This window comes from Agelaius tricolor, unplaced genomic scaffold (genome assembly GCF_023055355.1).
Source record: "Agelaius tricolor isolate 1412-34295 unplaced genomic scaffold, bAgeTri1.0.p SCAF_3, whole genome shotgun sequence".
Lineage (NCBI taxonomy): Eukaryota > Metazoa > Chordata > Aves > Passeriformes > Icteridae > Agelaius > Agelaius tricolor.
The window spans coordinates 1,037,061-1,060,532 of record NW_027269263.1 but is presented as its reverse complement, the minus strand read 5'-3'; the positions used below and the strand labels follow the sequence as shown (position 1 = coordinate 1,060,532).

The following is a 23,472-nucleotide window of genomic DNA, read 5'->3' as shown; positions in this document are numbered from 1 at the left end:
GTAATTATAAAAAAATGGGTCATGATGTTTTAAGTCAGTCTCTAAAATTCTGTTTACAAGCTGTTAACAAAAACATAAACACCCTGAGGTAGGAGGAGTTTTTTAAGGTTTTTTTGGGTTTTTTTCTACAAAGATAACATTTTTAAATCATGGCTTATTTTAGAAACAGTCATAAAAAATACTCCAGTGATATGAAAATTTACTATTTTTTGACCATAAGCAAATTGCAATAACAGTTACCCCAAATTATTGAAAGTGAAACATAGAGCGAAAAAATGACATACCAAGGATTTTGTCTGAACTTCAAAGATCTTCAAAAAAACTTACAATAAATGTATGGTTACAAAATCAGTGACTGTGAAATCTGAGTTCTTTAATTGGTAATCAGCACTGCTAAGCATGTGACACAATTTTCTGTACAAGTCCAGGTCTTCCAAGAGAGCAGAAAACTCTTTAAATGAGCTGAAACTCTGATCATTCACTAAAAGTTCTCCTTTCTAGTTTTATTAAGGCACAATATGTTAAAATACATTTGCTGTTTACTTCTATATAAACTGTAAGCATACTAAAAAATTTAAATATGTCAAACATAATAGGTCTTCCCTAGAGCATAGTGGACTTCAAGGCTGGCATAAGCAAAAGCCAGCCTCAAAGTACAATCAACTGGAACAAATATTTTCATAATTAAATGAACAAAACTCTTTTTTTTTTTTTGTACATTCTAGTTAATGTGATGAACAACACAAATCAGCTGAAGCATTGTGAAGTTTCCAAGACAAAAATCACAAGCACTTTGGATCAAGCAAACCCACCTATTGATCACTGTGGTTATGTAATGCAAAACTTCAGTCCCCAAAAATGTAAGGAATAAACCCTGGATTTGAGATATAACTATTTAAAAAAGAATAGCTTCTCCTGTTTAAATTTAGCTTGGTGTTCTCCCTTGTCTTCTCCTGACCATCTGTAGAGTTAGTTCCTCTTAGTTAGAGGAATATCAAATCCTGAAAATCTTGCTAAATAACAAGGTTAAAAATCTCTTCTGACTTTTGCATAATATTCTATTTCAAGAATTGTGTTGCTGCCTTAAATTCTGATATAGGGTGAAGATGCAGCACCTCCTGTGAAGTCTAACACAGGGAAAGGTTTTGAGACAATGACAAGATCTATTAAGTACAACTGTTAAAAAACCTGACACCAGCTATCTTTAACAATTCAAGAGAATCACACTTAGTGAAGTGGGACTGGATGTCTTTGTGGCAGCCTTAAAAATCACAATTATCAAGATACTTTAAATCAATACTACCAGCAATGTCTGAGCTCTGGGCAAATAGATATTAGTTATATCAGGAGCACCATTTTAGCTAGCTCATAGCAAGTTTTCATACAATACATTTACCCAGTGAAAAGCACCCTACCCTGAAAATTCCACTTCTGTATTGTGCTCTGTAGTAAACCTCAGGCAAGTCTAGTCCAAGGCTAAACAGCTGTGCTACAGCTGAGATGATATTCTACACAGGCAGCTAAATCTCTGGATGAACTGGAAAGAAATCCAACGGATGATTGTGGAGAAAGATGGTTGCAGGTTGGCCAGGATATTAAACCAGTGTGCTCAGAGTCCTCATGGCAGATTCCTTAGCAAAGCTCAGTGTTCCAGGAAGATACCTTGCCAACAAACAACCTGATTTTTAGACACCAAATAAGCCATCAACCTGCCTGGGTGATGATATAAAATATGGCAATGTCTTGCTTTTAGTTCCCTCCTGAAGTTGCTTTACACTACAGGGAAGCTATTAACAACAGAAAATGGCTGTCACATGTTTACCACATTTCTGGGAAAACCATGTTCCCTCAAGAAGAGTGCAATGCCTAAAAATAGTGAAGGAATTAGATGAGCCTTCTGTAAGTACTCAGTACAGCCTAGAGATTCCAGAAATTTCATGAGAAACAATACTGGTTTGTTTTGGTTTTTTTCTTGAGGTCATCACCATGACATACCATATTGTCATATCTTTTTTCTTCTTTTTGTAAAGAATAGATACCATAGACTGATTGAAAGGCAAAAGAAATGTTTTGACTTGCTGAGAAGCAAAGACATTTCTGATGCAAAGATGGTCAAGATGTTTGCATATTTTTAATTGCCAAAATAAATAGGAATTCCTCTCATAACTGAAGCAACAGAATTAGATATGCTAAAGCAGGCTTAATCTTGAATTTCTCCATGAAAACACTCACTGTGTAGAGAAAGATCCTTTGTATACTGAGTAGATAAAGGTGAAGAAAAGTGGGAAGAATGAGTCCTGGTTTATGGGGTTAGCTGGTTTTCCCCATAATAGCAGAATTTAAAATGTCCATAGCCCATAAAGTTGTACTGGAGACCTTCTATTGATCTTTCTCAAGGAGATCATTAAATAGATCATTTTATTTGGACACCACAGGTTTAACAACCATAGGAAGCCTTGGCAATCCTGGCCAGAAATGCTTGTGAATCACCACAATACAGTAATTGATCTTGCAGCTGTGTGGTAAACATTAAAGACAACTTGTAAAATCACAGTAGCTGCCACTTCCCATTCAGTTAATCACACATCAATTCCAACTCTGTGACAGGAAACCTGCAAATAATAAAAGTTCCCTAACTATCTGATATATATATGCTGTCAGTAGTGTAAGGCAGTTCAATGCACCACAATGCAAAATAATTGAAGAACAAATCTTCATCAAAGCAATGTGTTTACATTCTTTTCTGTGTTACATTGGATGCCTACATGTTTCCTTCAATTGCTGTCAAATTTCTTAGAGAGGAAGGACACAGCAGGGTAAGTAAAACCTTATCTCTTCTAACATATATTTTAACACAAATTTTTGATATTTTCTAAGTTCATCTATGAATTGCTGCTAAAGACACTTCATTCCTTCACTTTATATCAGCACATCACCAGGAGTGCTGGTGCAAGCAGCAGGGATGTCTGGCACTAGTCAGTGACGCCACATCTAATTTAGTGCAGGAACTGACTCAAAGGATCTGATATTCCAGTGAACGTTAGAGGAGGTTCATGAAGTCTCTTTAGAAGCACCATGATGGCCAAGACTGGGGACAGAGAATTTTATCAGGTCTGTTGCTTTGGGTGGCAAAACATCTGCTCTGCAAAGAGGTAGGATAGATAGGTGAAGCTTAAGGGCAGCCTCAGTTTCTCATGAGATAAGGTATATGTGAAAGAAAGAAACAGAGCAAAAGTCTTCTCTTTCCTCCATATGTAGAGGAAGAATTGTGTGTTGAGATGCTACAGAATACAGGAATTGCAGGGAGTTAACAATATCAATATAGACAGCTGGAAGTGTCAATATATGACTGAGGGCAAAGAATTAAAAAAAACCTTTCTTCCTGAAATTTTCTGGGGTTTGTTTTTCAGATGAAGCAAGTGTTGGGAAAAGCAGAGACAAGAAGTGTCCAGTGATCCTCCTCTTTTATTTTCTGGCCCCCCATGTCTATTTCACTTTGAATTACAATGGTAGGACACCTCATTGCAAGGTGGTCCAAGGAACCACCTAAGAGTGGGTTTGTTCCTCATTTTAACCTCCTTCCACACACACAAAATCATCTCAGTGGACAAAGGAATAGCTCAAGATCTACTTAAAGAAGGAAGGAGAAGATTGACCATATAAGAGAAGAGAAAATAATTTCCATGGAAGCCTCCAAAACCCAAAAGGAACCTGTAACTGGGAAATGTTTCTCTGAAGTGTTGTGATAAACTGTGTGGTTTCCCACTTCATGTACACACAAGAGAACCATTTAATTCTGATCTTGAAGAACACTGAGGTGGCTTTTTCGCTATTCTTGCTCATGCTCCATCTTGAAAAAAGTGGAACAGTAAATATATAGGTGACAGAGGGTTTTTTCCACACTAACTGAGAATCCTTCCCACAAAGAGCATTTTAAATTCATCATTTATGATTCTGTATCATCTCCTTTGCACAGCTTAAGCAAAGCAGTCTGAAGACAAAATTCAGAATTTGGTTTTCTAAAATCATAATAAATTTACCCAGGCCTTGAAAATGCACAAGGTCCCAAGCTTTAAAGATGTGATGTCACTAAACTCCTTTTGAACATGGACCAAAAGTTGTTTTTCAAAAGGATGCCAGCCAAAAGTCAAGCTGACTACTGAATTTACAAATTCTGTCATAGCTACATATTTCCATTGCTAGGTAAAATCCTAGTGATTTTTCTAACATGCTTGATAAGTACATTTAGGAGAAATGGAGATGATCCTAATTTATGTTCATTCTCAAGATAATAATTTATTAAATTCAAACTTTTGTAACCAGCTGAGGACAGTGGTGGTATTTAGGTAATCCTTTCGCCTTGCACAGATGGAAAATGTCTTGCAATTCTTTAATATGTTGAAAGTTCAGGAGAATGAATCTCACCTGTCAGCATTTCCATACTTATAGACCCAGCAATCCATTTTCGGGCAAAAATGACTCATGAAAACTCTAAGCTATGGAAATATAAAGTATGAATTCCCTATATCACAGCAACCATATGGTAAGAGACATATATCATAGACAGTAATATTTTTAAGTGATTCAGTGATTCCATGTTCACTGCTTTTGTGCTTGCTTCAGAGGGTGTATGATCTTTGGACATCTCCTACACTGAATCTAGCCATGCTTTGAGAAGCTTTAAAACAAGCCCTCCTGTTTGGTATAGTTTCTATTTTTTCCTAATTGAAAAAGCAGTTTTTAAGGCTTCAAAATTGTATTGGACACTGTGATGTAATAAAATATAATGCTACAATAAAAATAAAAGGCAGATAAATGTGAATATTAAATAAATTTATAACAACATTGTTATGGAAATAGAAGAATATGGTAATACTTTAACACATCTTCTGGAAAGAGTGCTTCAAAAATATATTTCTTTGACAAATCCTTTGAAAATTACAACCTTTTGTGTATGTTGTTTTTCCTTATGACAGTGCTTCCTCCCCACATTTTCATTTGCATTTTTTTAGCTACTGTAAAAAAAAAAGTCTAAAATATAGCTATCACTAGCAACAGTGACAAGCCTAAATAAGTATTTTGTATATATGCATGTATTTGTGCTACAAGAGATTTTAAAAAAGAAATTGTCCTTGGAAGAAAATTATGTGCAAAGACTGGAACAGTGGAAATTTATTTGTTTTAGCTTGCAATAAAATTTTCAACTCCCATCTAATTGCCTTTTCTGAGTTAATATCCCAGAGGTCTCAGGCCACCAGCTGAGGAACACTGTCTTGGGGAGAAACACACTGAGAAAGAGAATGGCTTTGCAGTAGCAGAACACCAAGAAAAAGCTTCATTGTCACTGTTACTGACAAAAAAAAAAAAAAAAAAAGCTGGTTCAGGTTTCCAATTCAATAACAAGTTTAAATTTCAGGAATTTCCTTCAATTCAAGCAAGAAAAAATAAATCAGCAGATAACAGATACACCAACATGTGCATCTTTCCATGGGGCTTTTTTCTGCTGTTTAAATTTTTTTGTTACTAACTGAAGTCTATTTCTGACACCAGATGTGATCCATAAATTCAGTTCCAGAGGATTAAAAACAAAATAATGAAGAACCCCACAATTTTTTCCATTTCTTTTATAGAGAAAAATGAAAACTTATTACCTCAGGAGAAGGCAGTTTTGTCATATCTACCTCACCACCAAGTGGTGCAGAAAGAAGTTTGTCACCTAGAACACTTTTCAAGCACATTGCCATCACTTCCTGCTGTTTAGGGCTGCAGTGGTTTTCCAAAGACAGTACAACTGGATAGGGAGATGACTGGAAACATAATTTTGGGATTTTATTATTAATAAATAAAAATAAGAATAATTGCTTTTCCAAAACACATTACAAAAGTCCCCCCGGCAATCTGTATTTACCTTCATTTTCAAAGCATTCTGGATATAGATCAGTTGTTTCAGGTTAGTAAGACAATAAAAAAGCTCACATTTTTGAAAAAGAGAAAGAACAATTGAAGAAGAAAAAAACGCACCTTCAGAAAGCTAAAGCAGAGCTGGACATAGGCAGAGGTGTAAAAAGAACTGCTTTGTTTTGGTTTTAAAAGGTAAAATCAAATTCTAAAATTAAAATTGACAACATAAAGCAGGATTAAATGTCTTTTGCTTTAGTTTATGACAATTTTTTAAATTACTTTTCAAGCTGATAGTCTCCCCAAAGCTTGTTTAGAAATTACTGCTTTTGCAAAGACAAGCTATGCATTTTTTTATTTTTAATAATACCATAAACATTTCTAGGGACAGTCTGCACTTTACTCATCATAGTACTCAAGCAAGGGTAATTGAGTAAAAATATAAGGTAAAAGGTGAAAAGGGGAAATTGAGTAAAACTTAGATAATAACTCAAAAGAAACATATCCATTTAAACATATAAATAAATCTCAGAAGTTGCCAGTAATACTGGTGGCTACCAAACCCATAGTCCGAATGAAATCTTTGCTCAGGCAGGACCTAAATTATCAATAAGGAAAACACCATTTTATTTTCTCCTGTCTTTACATTTTGTCCCATGAGCTTTTGTTAAGAGAAGCAGAGCTCAGCCTGCATGGACAGCTGGTATCAACCATTACCTCTTGTGATTTTATCATCTCATTGGCACTTGGGCTTGAGAAATGAAGTTTGCATTTAAGTACAATATGTTGTGTATTAGCAAGAATAGGAGAGTTATATCCAATGAGTTTTGAAAAACAGTGGGATAAAATCATGGTTTTAATTTCACTTTTAAAATCAGAGATTAATTAAATTGTATATAGAAAACAGAACAGAAAAAATACAGCTTTCATTAGCACTGAGAAGGTTAATAACACATATGTGTAAAAATCCACATAAATTTATGATTTTGGATGTATAAATTCACACACATAATGTTGGCCTGATTCTGAGATTTGTATTAACAGTAATACAGCACTTCCTTTGAGCAGGAGTTTTGCCAAAAGCCTATACAAAAGCCTGAGACAGTGCCAAAATCTCTCCAGATTTCAGTGCTTTTCCAGAGATAGGCAGAAAGAACCTTGCCCTGTGAGTCACTTGACCAAAAAAAATCAGTAGCTGTTAATATTTATCAGGTCAACATTCAAAATAAAAAGAGAGGAAATGGAAAACAAAATCTCAGACTCATCTATTATCTAAAATTTTTGTCTATTTCATAAATTCTCACATAGGATATAAGACAGACTGATAGCAGCAGAAGAACAAGTGACACAAAAACCTTTAAAAGATATAAAAAAGGAGAAAAACATCAGACCAATTCTAAAGTAGCTCTTCCATTTATATTCAATCCTTGTTTAAATGATCTCACATGAGAATTACACCTAAGAAGCTGAGTAAGATCACATGGATCCTTTGCACTAAGTTTGGTGTATATTCATTATCAGGAAAAATGATTATGATTCTTTTAAAAGTTTTTAAAATACATTAAGAATACATAGCACAATTGCTCTGTAATTAATTTTAACAATGCCCATTGCCACAGGCTCTGTTTCATATTTTTTTTACCCTGGAGAATCTATAAGAGCCGTGTCCCTGGCTTAGTCAAAGCCACCATCCCAACTTATTTCTGTAGACATATATCTATACATACCATAAATGCAAACTTGTCAATCACATGAATTACAGAACGAAATGGGATTTTGCTTGTTAAAGTGTGACCATGATACACAATAGGTTCATTGTTGTGGCCATCCCAGCAGTCAATCTCCAGGCAACGACATCCTTTTAAGAGAGCACTTCAGAAGAAAAAGAGAAGTCATTTCACAGCCAAAAGAAAGATACCACACTTTTTTATACAAGTTGCTGTCTTTCTGATTACAAGCACAGTGATTAATTACAGAAAAACCACCTCATTTTCATCATAAATAAAAAGAAATCCCACAGAATTTTACATTTATGAGACAGACATACTTTCTGTTGTTTATTTTAGGTGTGTTATGTAATAAACTTTATTAGAGCATTAAAGAATATGGGATTACCTGAATTGTCTTCCTTAAAAGACTAAAAACAAGGGTCATAGATTTCAATAAAGGAATTTTGGAATAAAGACAAATTTTCACTTAAAACAAAAGAATAAATATTTTAAATGGTCTTTTGTTACTCTTCCAAACTTGCTTGCAATTTTGAGAATGCCTGTGTTTAAAAATCCATTGCACTTAGAGAATCAGGTTGCACTTGGTCTTTACATAAGTCAGTTCTCTCCAGCCCACATTTCTAAGAGGGAGTGCTAAAGTTTCTCAGGCACCTTGACTTTCCTGCTTTAATTTTAATAAATTAGTGGCGTCCCTTAAATTCTTAGGTTTCTAATATTTGACTTGCAACTAACTGAAACATTCCTTATAAACCGTTTTACTTAATTACCAATCTGTCTTTTACACGCTGCTTTTCACACATTAACAATATGTCAAATATGCCTCTAGCTGATTTTAGCATTTTCCTCACACAAATAATAGATAAAGAGGAAAAGAGGGGGGGCTATACCCTCTTTGCAATTACTTTCAGCAATGCGGCATTCACATAATGGAATTTTAAATGCTGTTAATAATTCAGTATTTGTGTTTCAGTATTTATGTTTCTGATATTTCAGAATATATATATGTTTCAGTATATATTAAGTATTTGTTTCTGATATTTGCAGGTCGCTATAGAACATTATGAGAGCAACCAAAAAAAAAGAGTTCAGATAGATGATGGTTCCAGCTGCTTTCTCTTCACTAAAGCAGTACAAATAATAGGAATTCTAGACACACCTCTTCCTAATTCTTAATATACCCTGCCCTCAGTGTTGCCTTTGTTACACAATGCATTTCCACCTTCCCTGCCATCCTGGTCCTCCTCCTCCTGGACTCACACCCTGCAGAGGCTGGCTTGAATGCCCACGTTTTGTTGTTTTTGTTGTTTCTAAACTGCCCACATGCACTGACCACATATGTTCCTTACACAGATATACTCCAACACACATCCTCTATATTGAACAGATTAGAGCTTGCCCAGGATTTTTACCTTTCTTTCAGGGAGTTATTTATTTTTGCACAGTGTGTTGAGATTAAAAACTGATTTAATAATGTACTCTACACCATACTATAGATTTCATTTGCTGCAAGGTTGACTTTCTGAGATGTAAGTGAAAAAAATAAATTGTTTCCAGACTATGAACAGATGGTTTGGCAAATGTATTGAAAAGTGTGCACATAAAATAAAATACTACTCTCACATTTTCAACTTGTATCTTTGATGGCTTTGTCCCTTATTGCCAAGTACGATTGTATGTGACTTAGCATTCATTTCAAAAAAGCCAAAGAATATTTAAAATATTAAAAAACAACGTCTAAATACCTGCTATATCCCCATAAATCACTGGGTCCCATTAGTTGGTCAGCTATCAAGTAGGTGTTGTGAGAAGATGAAATAAAATAGTCACACAATGGCTGGGTCATGTCTTGATAGACGCTCCTGTGCTGGTATTTAAATATTGAACATTCATCTGACTTCATGTACCTTATAAATCCTTCAAATGACATCTGCCTTCTCTTCCTCACTGCACAAAAACAAAAGGAAAAACATCTCTGTAAGGAAGCCACTCTGATGGTTATATCTATGTCCTTTCTGAAATTTTTTTTAATAGCCAATTCTGAACACTGCTGAAGGTTATACAGCACAACACTTTCCCTGCAATTTTAAAGTTCATAACAAATGTATAAATAACTCAAAAATCAGATACATGTGACTCTGGAGCTGAATTGCTGTGGTTCAAACTTCTGAGAGGAAATAAATGTGTTTTGACACTTATATTTTTCTACGGACAGCAGTAGGAAGAGTTTTCAGTAGTCCTGATTAAATATAAAGTAAAATATTTGTTATTTAATTTGGAAAGTAACATGACATGCCAGACAATGAGATAAGAGAATCTTCTTTTCCCTTTTAAGAGAACCAGGATTGTTCTCTAAAATTCAGTTAGAAATTCTCAATATAATCTTGCAGAAACTATGACTCCTAGCACCAAATATCTTCTCCAGGGGTGGAAAATTTCAAATAAATATTGATCAAATCATGTTTAGAAATATTTGAAATAAAAATAGCATCTTAACAAAAGAATTTACTGCCCACACAGATGAATTGCAAATCAAGCTTATTACACTACCACATTTAAAACAAAATTAACTAATTGAGTCCATCCCAGTGATAGTCATCCCATTTGTTCTGCTTTTGACTGATTTAATGGCAAACAGAGCCATTACACTGCCAGCTACTGCTCCCAATGTCCTGTTTCAAATGCAGTCATTTTGCAAATGATATAGTCTCAAAAGACAGCTTTGCTTCAAAACATAGTTTGAATTAGTGAGGGATTTTGCCCAGTCCTTACTCTAAAATAACTTCATTGTCATCATAGCAGGCCAGTAGTGAACAAGCAGTAAATAATCCAAGATTATTTTATGCTAACAATAACTTAAAAATCAATGTATACCAACTTGAGGACCGGAAATACCTGCAGGAAAACCCCCTTTTCTGCCCTGGTAATTCTTACTACAGCTGTAAGTATCAGAATGGACAAGTTAGAATTGCTATTATCAATCTTCAGGGTGTATCAGAGTGAAAGTTTTACACCTGAATGAGAATTTACAGAAAATAATTATTTCTCAATTACACAGGTCTTTGAACTAGAAAACTTGCAATGTTTTACAATGATAAAGAAAAACAGAAGGCCATCCAGACATCAAACATACATTCACCGCACCACTGTTATTCCTACCAGAAGTCTTTCTGAAATTATTCTTCCACACTTCCATTGATCAAGAATCCACAGACAACCCAGTAAAACCATTTCAACAGCTAAATAACCTTATTTTCAGGACATTTTCCATAATTAGGAAACAGAAGTTTACCCTGAAACTTCCTTGCTGTCCAAAATATTTTATCAGTTTGGTATTATTCCTCTCCTCTGTTTCCACACTCTTTCACTGATGAAAACTGCTCTCACACTTGCCTCATTCCAGTGCTTTCCACAAAAACAAATCCAAGCCAGGGCATCTTTCTGTTTCAGATTTCTGATAATTTTCATTTTTCTGTTATCCACCAGTGCTGTTAATCCTTCTTAGGAAAAAACATGAAACTGCTACTCACCTTTATCATCCTAGTAGAGTTTACATATTTATTATTTGCTCCATTTTTTTTCTAGTAACTGACAGAGTCTAGTTGCTTGGATGTTCCCTTTCTAAAATAGATATTACATTTGATCTTTTCCAGTCTTTCAATTCATCATTCATTTGCCCCCTATTTTCAAAAGTAACCTTTGACTTGTATTGGCCAAGCTTGTTACAGTCAATTTTCTACGAACTTGGATTTGTCAACCTGTCTTCACTGACCTGATTACATCATTTAAGAAGGTCCTACCCTGTTTTATCCATATTTTCGACTGAGATCTTACTAATATTAATAAATAATATTAATACTATTACAGAGGAATTTCTTTGGTCTTTTAACTAAGAGATTTGCAGGATGACTTCTTGCCACCCTGATGACTCTTGAAAAGAGTATCCTATTTAGTATCTTGACTTAGATTTATCCACATGCCCATGTTATATTGTTCTATACTTCTAACAACTGAATTAATTTTCTACTTTCTGTCTCTTTAAAATTCATTTTGAATTTTTTTAATGTTATTTAAAACATAATACACTCATCCTGTATTCTTTGCCTACAATGAATTACATGAACTGTCTGGATTTCATTTCTGATTCATTTATTTTTCACAGTCTGTCTATTTCTCTGAGCAATTACAAGTAGAGCTAGTAACTATTTGTATGTGTGTGTGTGTGTGTGTGTGTGTGTGTGTGTGTGTGTGTGCATTTTTTTATTTTCTAACAATTCTTACCTTTACTGCATTTATTTATTAAATTAGTGAAAAATATTGGCTTTTCAAAGTCTTGCTTTTTTTTCTGAATTATTTATGATGCTTTTCCTGGCTGTTCTTGTCATCGACAAAAGTTAACTGCAATATTCTCAAGAGAAATTAATGTTTATTTAAATATGCTGATGAGCATAATCCCCCAAAAATGAACATCTAGCATTGTTTTGTTAGTCAATATGGACTTCAATAAAACATTCAGCTCATGTCTCCAATCAACAGAATAAAAATCTTTGTATTTTTACAGAGCTTATTTCAGGCCCTTACATTTCTGAGCAATAGCCCAGTCACACTATTTTCTGACCATTTACAGACATTTTCTGCTTCTCCATTAAAGGAAATGGGAATTCATCTCCATAACTATTCCACAGTGAAAAGACTTTCATCAAGGCCTTACATTTCTCCCCCTGAGGAACCTCAGTCTTTTTCTCCATTAGGACCTTTTAGCAGTAGCTAGTGTGCACACACATATCCATTCCTTGTAGAAAGGGAAGGCAAGAAAAGATTTCTGTCTTCTCATTGCCTCTTTCTGTTCACAAAGTTCAATGATTTTTTTCTTGCCCCCCTCTTTTGGATAGTGTGGAATTCATTTTATTAGCAATATTCTTTTATATGGTTTGGGGTTTTTTTAAATCTGATTTAAGAAAAAATTATTTTTCTCATTCCTCCTGTTAAGGTAAACTCCAGCTCTGCCATATATACAAATCCTGTCACATCAGAGAGGAATTAGGGATATAACCTGAGTATTTGAAAGACTCTGATTACATTATACATTATTTTCAGTGTTTATTACATTCCGCTTTCTTATTTATCTTGGAACTTCTTTGAAAGTATTTTTCTTCCTCTTTGGAAAGAAAAAATTGGAAACTTTCATAAGATATTTGCTGCCCTGAAGGCCTGTAGGGTACCCACACTGCAGCAGAGAAAACAAGTAAGAAATCACTCTGCACTGGCCAGAGCCTCTGCAAGAACTGTTTCCTCCTGGAGTGGAATATAGAGAGTAGTGTAGGTGTATCACTTGGTGAGAAATTGAGGTTTTAAAATTTTTAGTATGTTGTGGATAAAAGCAAAATGAAAGAAACAAGGTGTCGTCCTGAATTTCTTCTTCATGCTTCTTCTTCCTTCTTCTTTATGAGTTTAGGTGGCATTTTGTAATTGGGCAGAAAAGTCCAGACTGGGGGCTCTTTGGGATCAGTTGTCGGGTTAAAAGGGAAAATAATCCAGGTGTCAGCTCTTAATTAAAAAGTTTATTCTTAAAAGACCTTGTAACAAAAGATTGTTAGCCATTTTGTGCCTGCTAATGAAAAACTGCCAAAGTCACAGTAATAAGACTGTTTTACTAATAAAAAATAATAAACACTTGAGTCCAAACATAAACTACCATCTCAAGTGCCTTCAATCCAAACCCAAAAAAAACAGCACTGGAGGGACTGAGTACAACTTACAGCCCTTCTGAAGTAGAGAGTGGGTTGTGGGGGAGAGAAGAGCCTGAACTGAATTTGAGACTAGGAAATGGGGAGAAAGGTGTTTCCCATGGTTTTAAATGTATGTGTGCTCTTTATTTCCTAGGAGCTGAATTAGTAATTAAATATCTACATTACTTGGCACCCAGAGATAGTAAAGTGGGTACAGATATATTTACTGGGAATTTTAGGGGGGAACTCATGAGAAAGACTTGCAGAGACCAGGGTGTTCCTCTGCTGTACTGGAAGGAGGAAGCTTTCAATCATTGTTAAAAGTCAGGCAGAAACATCATCAGATGGAATTTCATACTGTGAAATTTGACTACTTTACATCAGAATGAACATTCATGCTCTAAGGGAGCTGTTAAGAAGGAAGTATTTCCCTGACTAAAGTATTATTCCTTAAAGTAAAAATACAGTTATTCCTTTTCTACTCTGAGTTTACATTATAGGGAGGCTTTTTTTTCTACCTTACATACACCCATAACTGGTGCATACTCGAATAAAGTATCTGTCTGAACAGTTCAGTTCAGTTTCCTAAGGGCTTATATCTCATAATCACCTTTTGAAAATTTTCCCTGAGACTGGGTATTTACACACCCTTTCGTTCATCTGAACTATTGTGTCTCACAAATCCAGCCACAGCCATTGTCTTTGTTGAGATTTTAACTCATCTTTCTTGCTTCATATGATTTTTTATGAAATCTGTAGGACTTTGACAGAGATGTCTGCTTTATTAAATTTGATTTACATTGGCCAATGGGATCAAATGTTCTCTTCTGCAAATTTCTGCTCTACATCCTGCTCTGTCTCTCACACACATGCACAAAAAAACCCAAAAAAACCCTCATGACTGTGTATACTAGAATAAATGGAAGACAGTATTTTGCTTCACAAACACATTCTGGATTACTCAAAGTCCTTATCTGACAGATGCACCAGGCTTATATTGCTATTTACAAAGCAAGCTGGTTTTTTAAGACAGGATTGCATTTTTGCCCTGTTTTTGTATTGCCTAGCAGTAAAATAGGCAGGGGTAGAGTCTTTGAGTGGCACTACATTATAAATAATAATGGGATGCATCTTCTTATCCTCACTCTGCCTTAATCCTATCCATGTAAATAAGAAGTATTTTTTTTAAAAAGACATATATACCAAGCTAAAAAAAAAATGCATTTAGTTGGCATGTTTTCTTTAACCTCATTTAATGAGTCAAGGCTTCTATTCAAAGCTAATAGTAAAATGGGCAGATAATGGGATGTTTGGGAAGAACAAAACTGAAATTTGGGTGTTAGTAAGACATAAATGTCAGGTGTGAATCACATATTCATATTTTGTGATCAATTCCATAGAAATGGCTCTTTCTGCCAAAAATGCAAGCTTTTAGCATACACATGAAAAAATCTGTTAGTGCAGCATTTTGACATTAGGCATTTAAATTGTATAACAAAAATGAAAGAGTAATTCGTTCCTGAAGTAGTTATGGTACCCACAAAGAGTAAATTCAGAGTTATCTGGCCCAATATATTTGGAAATCTCTCTGCACAAATGTTAAGGATGCACTAAATGCCATAAATGGATTTATTTAATTTATATGTAAAATGTAGTCATTGCTTTCATCTTAATTGTTTTAATCTTGACATACCAGTGCTATCACATTGATGAGAGAATGATCATTACTATTAGCAAACCTGTCAATCAAATGTCAAAACCTGCCTTTTTCCCTCTCTGTAAAGCACAGGGCAAGGGTGATAGATGAGTCCAACAGATCATCCTGATGAAGAATGTTCTGTAGCAAATTCAGAATGACAGTTGCACAAAATGGTCTATCACAATACCATATGAATCATCTCTCATGTCAATCATAACTGGAACTTTTCAATAAATATGTCTGAGTGGGAGTTTGAATTCACTCAAAGGACCATGAACAATACAGAGATTATTTTGTTCAACAAGATTATTTCCAATTACGAGACAAACAAATTTATCACAGGTGAAGAAACAAACAAGAATTTGGCTCAGCATCTGAAATTTAAACCAGACATCAAATTATACCTATAGAAACATCAGTTGATATTTACAAAGGTGTTTTGCAATGGACTCAAGTTTTTTCATTGTTTAACTGTGTTATAGCTTTTAACTTTCCCATCAAAACAGGTAACACAAAATTACCTGTTAATAAAAGGAACCTTTCAAACTGGTAACTTGTACAATTAGTACACATTACTTCTTCTGAAACAGTAGAAATGTCCAATAAAGTACAGTCAAATTTGAAAAGCAACCTCAAAAAGTAAGGGCATAAGGAGTCACATGTTTTGCAGCTATTACTGCACAGTAAGTGTCTCTTAATGAAACACCAAATGTTCTTTTGTTTCTCATTGAAAAAGTGGCATTTTTCATTTTCTTCTTTCACCACAGGTCAACATAGAAAACCCCAGGATTTTATCCCAGAAGAAATATTTTCTCCTTTTTTTTTCTTAACCAGTTATCAATTCCACCCATTTCCAAAGACTGGGAACCAAGGAAATAAAGATTAAACACATTCCACTGAATTAAATAACAGCTTCCAACAAAATGCAGCTATATCCTTTTCATAGCCCAGTGGTAAATTTTGCCACAAGCTGAAATCAGCGAAGCTCAGCAGAAGTGTTACACTTCAGCTTGGGGCACCTTGAAGAAGAAGGTGAAGAACATGTTAGAGATTTATGAACCCCTCCTCATCTCAGAGTTCTAGGGAATCAGAAAGGGTGACCAGGCGCCTCTGAAAATCTTACACGGTGCTTCTGCAAGGAAGTCAGAGGGACATCAAAGTCTTGTCTGAAGCCTTGCATTATCACTAAATGACTCAAGGTAGACAAGACAGGGTAATGAGCAGACAAGAAAAATGGCAGATAAGAACCTTAAGAAAAACAAATTGGAAATTATTTGTAATGAGTTGAAGGACAGAATTATAGAAGGACTAGAAAGAAAAGATTAAAAAATGACAGAAAAAAGGAGAGAGAAGAGAAAGGAGGGCACCATGAAAATTAATTAAAACAAAGGAAGAAAAATAATTAATGGATGAAAAGGCATGCTTTAAAATAAATAAAGAGATGAGGTTTTGCAAAACCAAGTAATTGAGAGAAGCACAATAAATCAGAGCTAGATATCAAATAATTTAACTGTGCATACCTTCATCAATGGGTTCATACTTCATAATAATTTCTAAGGCAGTTGTTTCATTAGCTTCAGTTTGAAATTGTTCTTTTGCAAGAAATTTCAGGAGCTGGCCATCAGGTAGAATGTTGCCATCTATTGAGTAAGCCTTGAATAGTTCTTCAAATTCAGGTCTGTGTTCAAGAGCTCGATAAATTGCTCTGAAGTCGTCCATGCTAATTCTATCTCCTGAGTGTTTGTCAATGGTTTTCTGAGGAAAAAAGCAACCAAAAATTTTTTTAAAAAAATCAATAAAACAACATTCAAAGTTATGCACCAAACATTTTTTTGTAACTGACCATAGGAGTAAGAATCATAGAAGAATCCAACAGTGACTACAATCAGATTACATTCTTCAACTTTCAGATTACACTTTGTGTGCTACAAATATTTTATATAAAGTAAAATGGACCATATGACATAATTAGCATCTAAATAAGTATAATAAATTTAGATTTAATGCATTTTTAATATTAAAATACATTGTAGAAAATCTCTAAAATGCTATGCATTAAAACAAATGTGCAGCATAAAACTTATCTAGTGGAAAATATATTTAGTATAATACCTCTCCAACAGCTATTGACATCATATTGTAAATACTGTCAGTGAAATTTGCATACAAAAACATCAACCAGTAATCTTAAAAATGAAATAAGGATGACCAAGTTATCAAGAGACACAAGTCTTTTAACACTTCAAATAAAAAACACTATTAAAATTTGAAGACAATATTTTATAATAACCTATGACATCGTGTTCTGTTCTTAACAAGCCAGAATGTTTAACTTAGGTTAATTATTCACACTTTCAGAATTCTTGAATTGTAAGCTTGTTTTCATAGAGCTTACAAAATGTTAGCATAGTAATTAATTTCAATGTTTCAGTAAAAAAGTCAAAAGAAATGTGAAAAGGACAAAAGAATTTGAGTAGAATGATTTTTTTTTACCATTTCTGTCTTTTGTGTTTTTCTCAGGTTTAATAATTCAATTTTTCCTTTAAAATTTTCTACTCAAAATAAGTAACTGCATACAAAATATGAATAAATTAGCCTGAATTATTCTTAAAAGTTGCCAAATTAAGAGAAATCTGCTGACAAAATTGCTCACAAAAATCACAAACAAATGGCAATCCACTGCCTCAGTGATCATCACTGCATGCAGATGAAAATTCCTAATTGTTGGCTCCTTAAACAGAAAGTGCCAAAGAGGCCAAGTTCCAACATCCAAAACACGGCACTTACAATGGCTGGGTTGGCTTCCACCAAAGTGTCTATAAACAGGAAATTGCTTACTTGAGCTCTGGCTGCTCTTTGATCAAGATTTGGGATTGCTGCTAAATTAGATTGGTTTTGAAGCCATAGCATAAAACCTAAAATTTAATGATCCACTGCCAGTTCCTTCCTAAGCAGTACAGTTCCTACTGTACTTCTGAATAAGTACAATAGGAGTAAAAATATATTAGATAACTAAAACAAGTACAAAATTAAATTTCATGAGGAGTTCTAGTGAAAAAATCCTACGAATCAGTACTTCAGTATTTGCTTTGAGTTTGTGAAAGAGAATAATAATGATTTTTAACAGAAGTCACTAGCAAGAAAATATTTCTGTACAAAAGCTAATTATACACATTTCAGTACTGCTGAAAAATTCCCCAGCTAAGGTTGATATCTTCAATCCAATTTTTAATGTTCTTAACAATACAGCAAATTTGCTCATAACCATTAAGCAGGAAAAGAGAATACCAACTTATTTTGGCAATAAACAGTCTATCAGGACTTGGAAGATGTTCACTTAGTTACTGGCACAAAGAGAAGCTGGGCAAAAAATTAAAGTTTCTATTTTAGTTGCCTTTTAATGAAATACAGGCAATAATACTACATAAGAGATCTCTAAAAATTAAAGTGATAAAAATCATTTCACTATAAAAAGATATTCTTACAATTTTGGGGGTAGATTTTTGTCATTCCTATTTTTATTAAGGCACATCAAATCTTTGCTGTTCAGAAAAAGAAGAGACAAAGAGTCTTGAGAGAAATTATATGAAAATTTATTATTCCTTAAAACCTTAATGCTCATACTGCTCAAAAGAGTATTACGGTAAAACAAACTCAAAGAGAACAGACAAGAAAAAAAAGCAGATTATTCCTTAAAATTAGTTTTCTATAAAATGTATTTTGCTATGTGTAACTATTAGATTAACTGCTGATGTGTAGTTACTTACAATGATGTCAGTAAGATTCCCTTCCAGAATGCTTTGAAATTTTATGTGTTATTACACTGATTAAATATTTGAGCCCCCAAACTATGGAACACCTGTAAATCTTTCTCAAATAGCAAAGAACATCTATTAGTACTGCAATAAATAACTAGATCAGGCTATTGGGTATAATCGGTTGTTAAACACAACTAGATCAGACTTGTTCTTTGCAGGTCACTTCCCTCAAATAATTCTTTTCTCTACCCACAGCTGATCACTCTCAAACTCCTGCCAGAAACCAAAGTAGGGGAAAGATAGACAAAACAGTGAGAAGTATTTTTAAATTCTCAAGAGGTTCTTTAGGTTGGCAAATATCTCCTTGCAAGTTCCAAAACCACAGGAAGCCTCTCCAGCCAGGGTTGAGCTCATGCTGCTGGTTCTACCTTGGCTTGACAACAATGAGAGAGGAAGACAGGGTGAGGAAAACTTAGCATTGCTAAGTTTTAGGTCTCAATGACCTAAAAGCTTCTGACTTGCCATAGTTAATTCTCCTCTGCCGAATCAGGACAGAATCAGCCAGCTGGTTACAGCATTCTTAAGAATTCTCAAAAGTATATAAATGTGTAAATAAATAAATATGTATTTCTATATATATACACATTTGTTTTCATTCCCTTAGGGAAACAGCATTACCAGACAGCTGTTTTGCGGGGGGGGGGGGGGGGGAATGAGGTAAAAGGAAAATCTTACATCTTTTGAGTCATTACAAGAAGAACATGTATACCCAGTATGTGCCAAGGCACACAGTTTTCTAGTATTTGCTCACTGGGATGTGGTACTTGTTGCATCCCCAGGACAAAGGAGGAATTGAGAATCTGACTCCATGTTTTTAGAAGACTGATTTATTATTTTAGATTATATTATATTAAAGAATACTATACTAAAACTATACTAAGAATAGAGAAAAAATCGAAAGAAAAGGCTTAACAAAATACTAATTAAAAACTCGTGACTGCTTCTAGAGTCCCGACACAGCTAGATCATAATTGGTCATTAAGTAAAAACAATTTGCATATTGGATAAACAATCTCCAACCACATTCCAAAGCAGCAAAACACAGGAGGAGCAATCAGACAATTCTCTGAAGGTTCTTAGCTTCAGAGAAAAAATCCTGGCAAAGGGATTTTTCAGAAAATATGACAGTAACAGTGGGACAAGATCTGCTTGGCAGTAGTTTGCCTACCCTAAATTAACTTACTAAGACCAGTTTCTAGCTGGATGGTGTAACCTTTATGGAAATCTCTTAAACACTGCCACATCTCAAGGCCAAATCCTTTCCCTGGAGTGCAATTCCCATCCATTCAAGGCACACCTCTTAAATACTCCAGGAGAGGTGTAGTGGAGAACAGAATGAATGGGTGCTGGATCTAAAGCCTGGGCAGCTCAGACAAGTCCATGTTGTCCTCCTGGCAAGAGGATTTTGAGGAAGTTGCTCTCATGGCTCTACCCAGCATCAGACAGACACATGTGGGCTCATTAGCTTGATCACAGAAGAAGCTGAATAGGATGAAGCCAGAATGCTTCACGTTTTCTGAAGTGTAGTAATGTTACAAAAAACCCCTGGGAATCAAAATCAACGTGTGTTCCATCTGACACTAATCTGTTGTGGTGGAAAGACAGAGTTATGTGGATGTTAGTCTCTTGTCTGAGTACCAAGAAGTAGGACAAGCAGAAGTGGACTCAAGTTGTGCCAGGGATGGTTTAGACTGGCTAGTAGGAACAATTTCTTCACTGAAAGTGTTGGCAAGCATTGGAACAGGCTGTCCAGGGAAGTGTCTGAGTCACCAGTCCTTGAAAGTATTTAAGAGACCTGTAGATGTGGTGTTTAGGGACAAGGTTTAGAGGTGAACTTTTCAATGTATTAATGGTTGGACTCAGTGATCTTAGAGGCATTTTTCAATCTGAATGATTGTGATTTAAATACAAGCCTTGGGTTATCTATTTTACACAGAAACAAAAGACCCGGGGGAGAAAAAAATCTTTGCTGATTTTGCACACCACTCTAGCACGAAATACATTTCCCGAAAAATTAACTTGAAAAAATTCAGCAAAGGTATGATGTGTGTAACTGAACTTCTGAACTACTAATTGCTTAATGTACATACACCTTACCTTGAAAATATGTTTTAAATGGTCTTCATTAAAATTTATTTGCATTTTTTCAAGCAGCCTAATGCAACCATCAAAATTAATATTCCCATCTTTGAAATCATCCTGAATGAGATTCCAAAACCACGTATGAAGTTAAGGAAGATTCTGGCCCATGAAATTGCCCATTAATGGGGGGATGAGGGGGAGAAGTTTCATTTTGTTAGACCTAAGAAGATGGTGCTTTCCTTTTCTCATACTCTAGAACATCCTTGTCATCTGACTTGTGAGAATGCAGCAGGTGTGCAGGAAGAGATTTTTGCTCTGTCCTCAGAGACTCAGAGGTCAGTGACCAGAAGGGCTGAAGGGAGGGAGTGAAGGAGATCAGGGGGTGCTCAGGGTACAGAAAGGGGTGCAGTGAGAGGAGGGAAATGTGGGGAGGCCGAGGGGCCTCAGCAGCGCCAGGGAACAGTGGGAAATGCCAAGAAACACCAAGGAATGAGTGTCCCCAGCACTGTGCCCACCCAAACCTTATCAACCGGCCCTGGCTGATGGGACTGGCTGCCCCAGGCCATCCCTACCACCCTCCTGTGTGCCCAGGCCACCTCCAGGCCTGAGGGGAAGGAGACACGTCAGGGGGACCCAATGGCTGCTGTCACAGGGCAGGGAGGGGAGAGGAGGAGGAGAAGGCAGCAGAAAAAAAGGATATCTATTCTCATCCATGGTGGCTGTGCTCCAGCCCCCTCACTGCAGTGCCATCACCAGCCCTTGCCTGGGCTCACAGTGGGCTCCTCATGCCCCTGTGTGCTGCTGGAGTGCCATGGAATGTTCGGCCCCCCATCCTTCCAGTGTTGCTGCAGTGATGTCACAAAGTGCAGGTGCCCAGCACAAGCCCTTTCCTGCCACCACTCCAGCACCCTGCCACCATCGTGGGCCTTTTCCTTCCAGCACAAAGTGTCTCCCAAACCTTGCCCTCATCCGCCATCTCCCACCCTCAGGATATCCCACACCCCAGTGCAGGCCAAGGCGGGAGCTGCCTGAGGCAGAGTAGGCCTTTGCAAGCCAGCGGGGCCAACATTCTCCCGGGGACTTCAGCCAGCTTGTCCGAGGTGTCTCTGCTCTGGTGCAAGGTGACAACATCTTCCCCCAAAAAGCCAGGAGCACTGTGCTACCAACCCACTGCAGCAGCTTTGGGGGAAACCCCTTCTTTGGGCCTTGGGGAACCAAAGCTGGGTCCATGGCACAGCGTGATGGTGGATGTTGGGGAATGGTGAGAAACCACCCCAAAGGGCTGGAAAGACACACCAAAGGGCTGGGAGGCCACCCCAAATGGAGGGAAGGCCACGTAAAATGGCTGGAAAGCCATCTGAGTTGCCACTTCCCTGCAGGGAGCTGCTGTGTCCTCAAAACCAGCCTGGGCAAGAGCAGCTGTCCACATCCACATTGTCCTCCTGGCAAGAGGATTTTGAGGAAGTTGCTGTCATGGCTCTCATGTGCCTCATGCTTTGAGGCACACCAGTATCAGCCTTCAAATCATTGGGACAGCCTTTGGAAATCAGGCTGGACTTTCGCCCTTATTCCATTTCCCATTTCCCATTTCCCACTCATTTTACAGAGATTCTTCTCCAGGCAAGCTGTTTCAAAGTTGCCAGCTTCCATGTAGCTGTCAGCAAGCCTGAGTGAGACTCTAAATGTGACAGACCAAAGGCAGTTTGCCACAGGTTTTATGAAACTTGTGAAAGCTGAGGACAACAAGTTTTGTATTGGCATTCTGGAAAACATTCAGGTTTTGTCAGAGGATATATGCGGGGAAAATCTGTCAAGGAATTCCCTGTTACTCACACTTTTATGGACTGGAATAAACTATGGAATGATCAGCATCTGAAAATCAAGGTCTCCAATGCTGAAGTGCCTCAATGCTTGCTGAAATACTCTTTGATATGATGGCCTAAATAAAAAACAAAGACAAAATGGAGTTGTTTAATTGATTTATTTCTGGATCACTCAGGAGAGTACAGAGACTTCCATCAATCAATCACCACTTCAAAAATAATTCAGGTCTGCTGTGACTGGAAATGATCTGTTGGGTTTTTTTTTTTTCACTTTCTTCATGTACTTTTCAAGTGCTTTACCAGTAACAGTCAAAATGTCAAAGCAGCACAATGCTACAGGTGAGATAGTAAGCAAATTCTTATTTTCTTTTGTAATTTTAACCAAAATTATATTCACTTATGTAGCATCACACTAAATGAAACATTGATTTTAAGGAAGTTGCTAAGGTAGATTGACAAAGATTGGGACATAGTATTTAGATTTCTTTCATTGCTACAGAAACCCTGTAAATTCGGCCTTCAGGCTTTGCTTGTGCATTTATCTCTGAATCCCTTCTACAGGCACATGAACAAAAGGAAGATCAGGACACTGGAGGAATAAATTTCTAATAGCTAGTGCAGAAGATATTTCAGGACTGCCCAGGGATGTAGGCTGGCTGTTGCAGCATTAAAGAATAAAGTCATGCTACTCCCTCT

The 23,472-nt window shown here is 36.1% G+C and overlaps 2 protein-coding genes across 3 annotated transcripts in view; one reads left to right on the top strand and one right to left on the bottom strand.

The window, feature by feature from the left end:
* PLCZ1 (phospholipase C zeta 1) overlaps window positions 1-21,667 on the bottom strand; it is a 45,227-nt gene extending 23,560 nt beyond the window's left edge. For both annotated transcript variants that reach the window (XM_071422102.1, XM_071422101.1), the window contains exons 1-6: window positions 21,654-21,667; window positions 20,969-21,092; window positions 16,574-16,808; window positions 9,371-9,572; window positions 7,626-7,770; window positions 5,652-5,807 (exon numbers count right to left, since the gene is read on the bottom strand). In XM_071422102.1, coding sequence (XP_071278203.1) covers window positions 5,652-5,807; window positions 7,626-7,770; window positions 9,371-9,572; window positions 16,574-16,808; window positions 20,969-21,092; window positions 21,654-21,667 — 876 coding nt within the window. The remainder of the gene's footprint in view (window positions 1-5,651; window positions 5,808-7,625; window positions 7,771-9,370; window positions 9,573-16,573; window positions 16,809-20,968; window positions 21,093-21,653) is intronic.
* A 514-nt stretch (window positions 21,668-22,181) lies between these two features.
* On the top strand, window positions 22,182-22,888 carry CAPZA3 (capping actin protein of muscle Z-line subunit alpha 3). Its single transcript, XM_071424257.1, is given in 4 exon segments — window positions 22,182-22,535; window positions 22,538-22,617; window positions 22,619-22,767; window positions 22,770-22,888. Coding segments are annotated over 4 exon segments (702 nt in total).
* The last annotated feature ends 584 nt before the right edge of the window (window positions 22,889-23,472 follow it).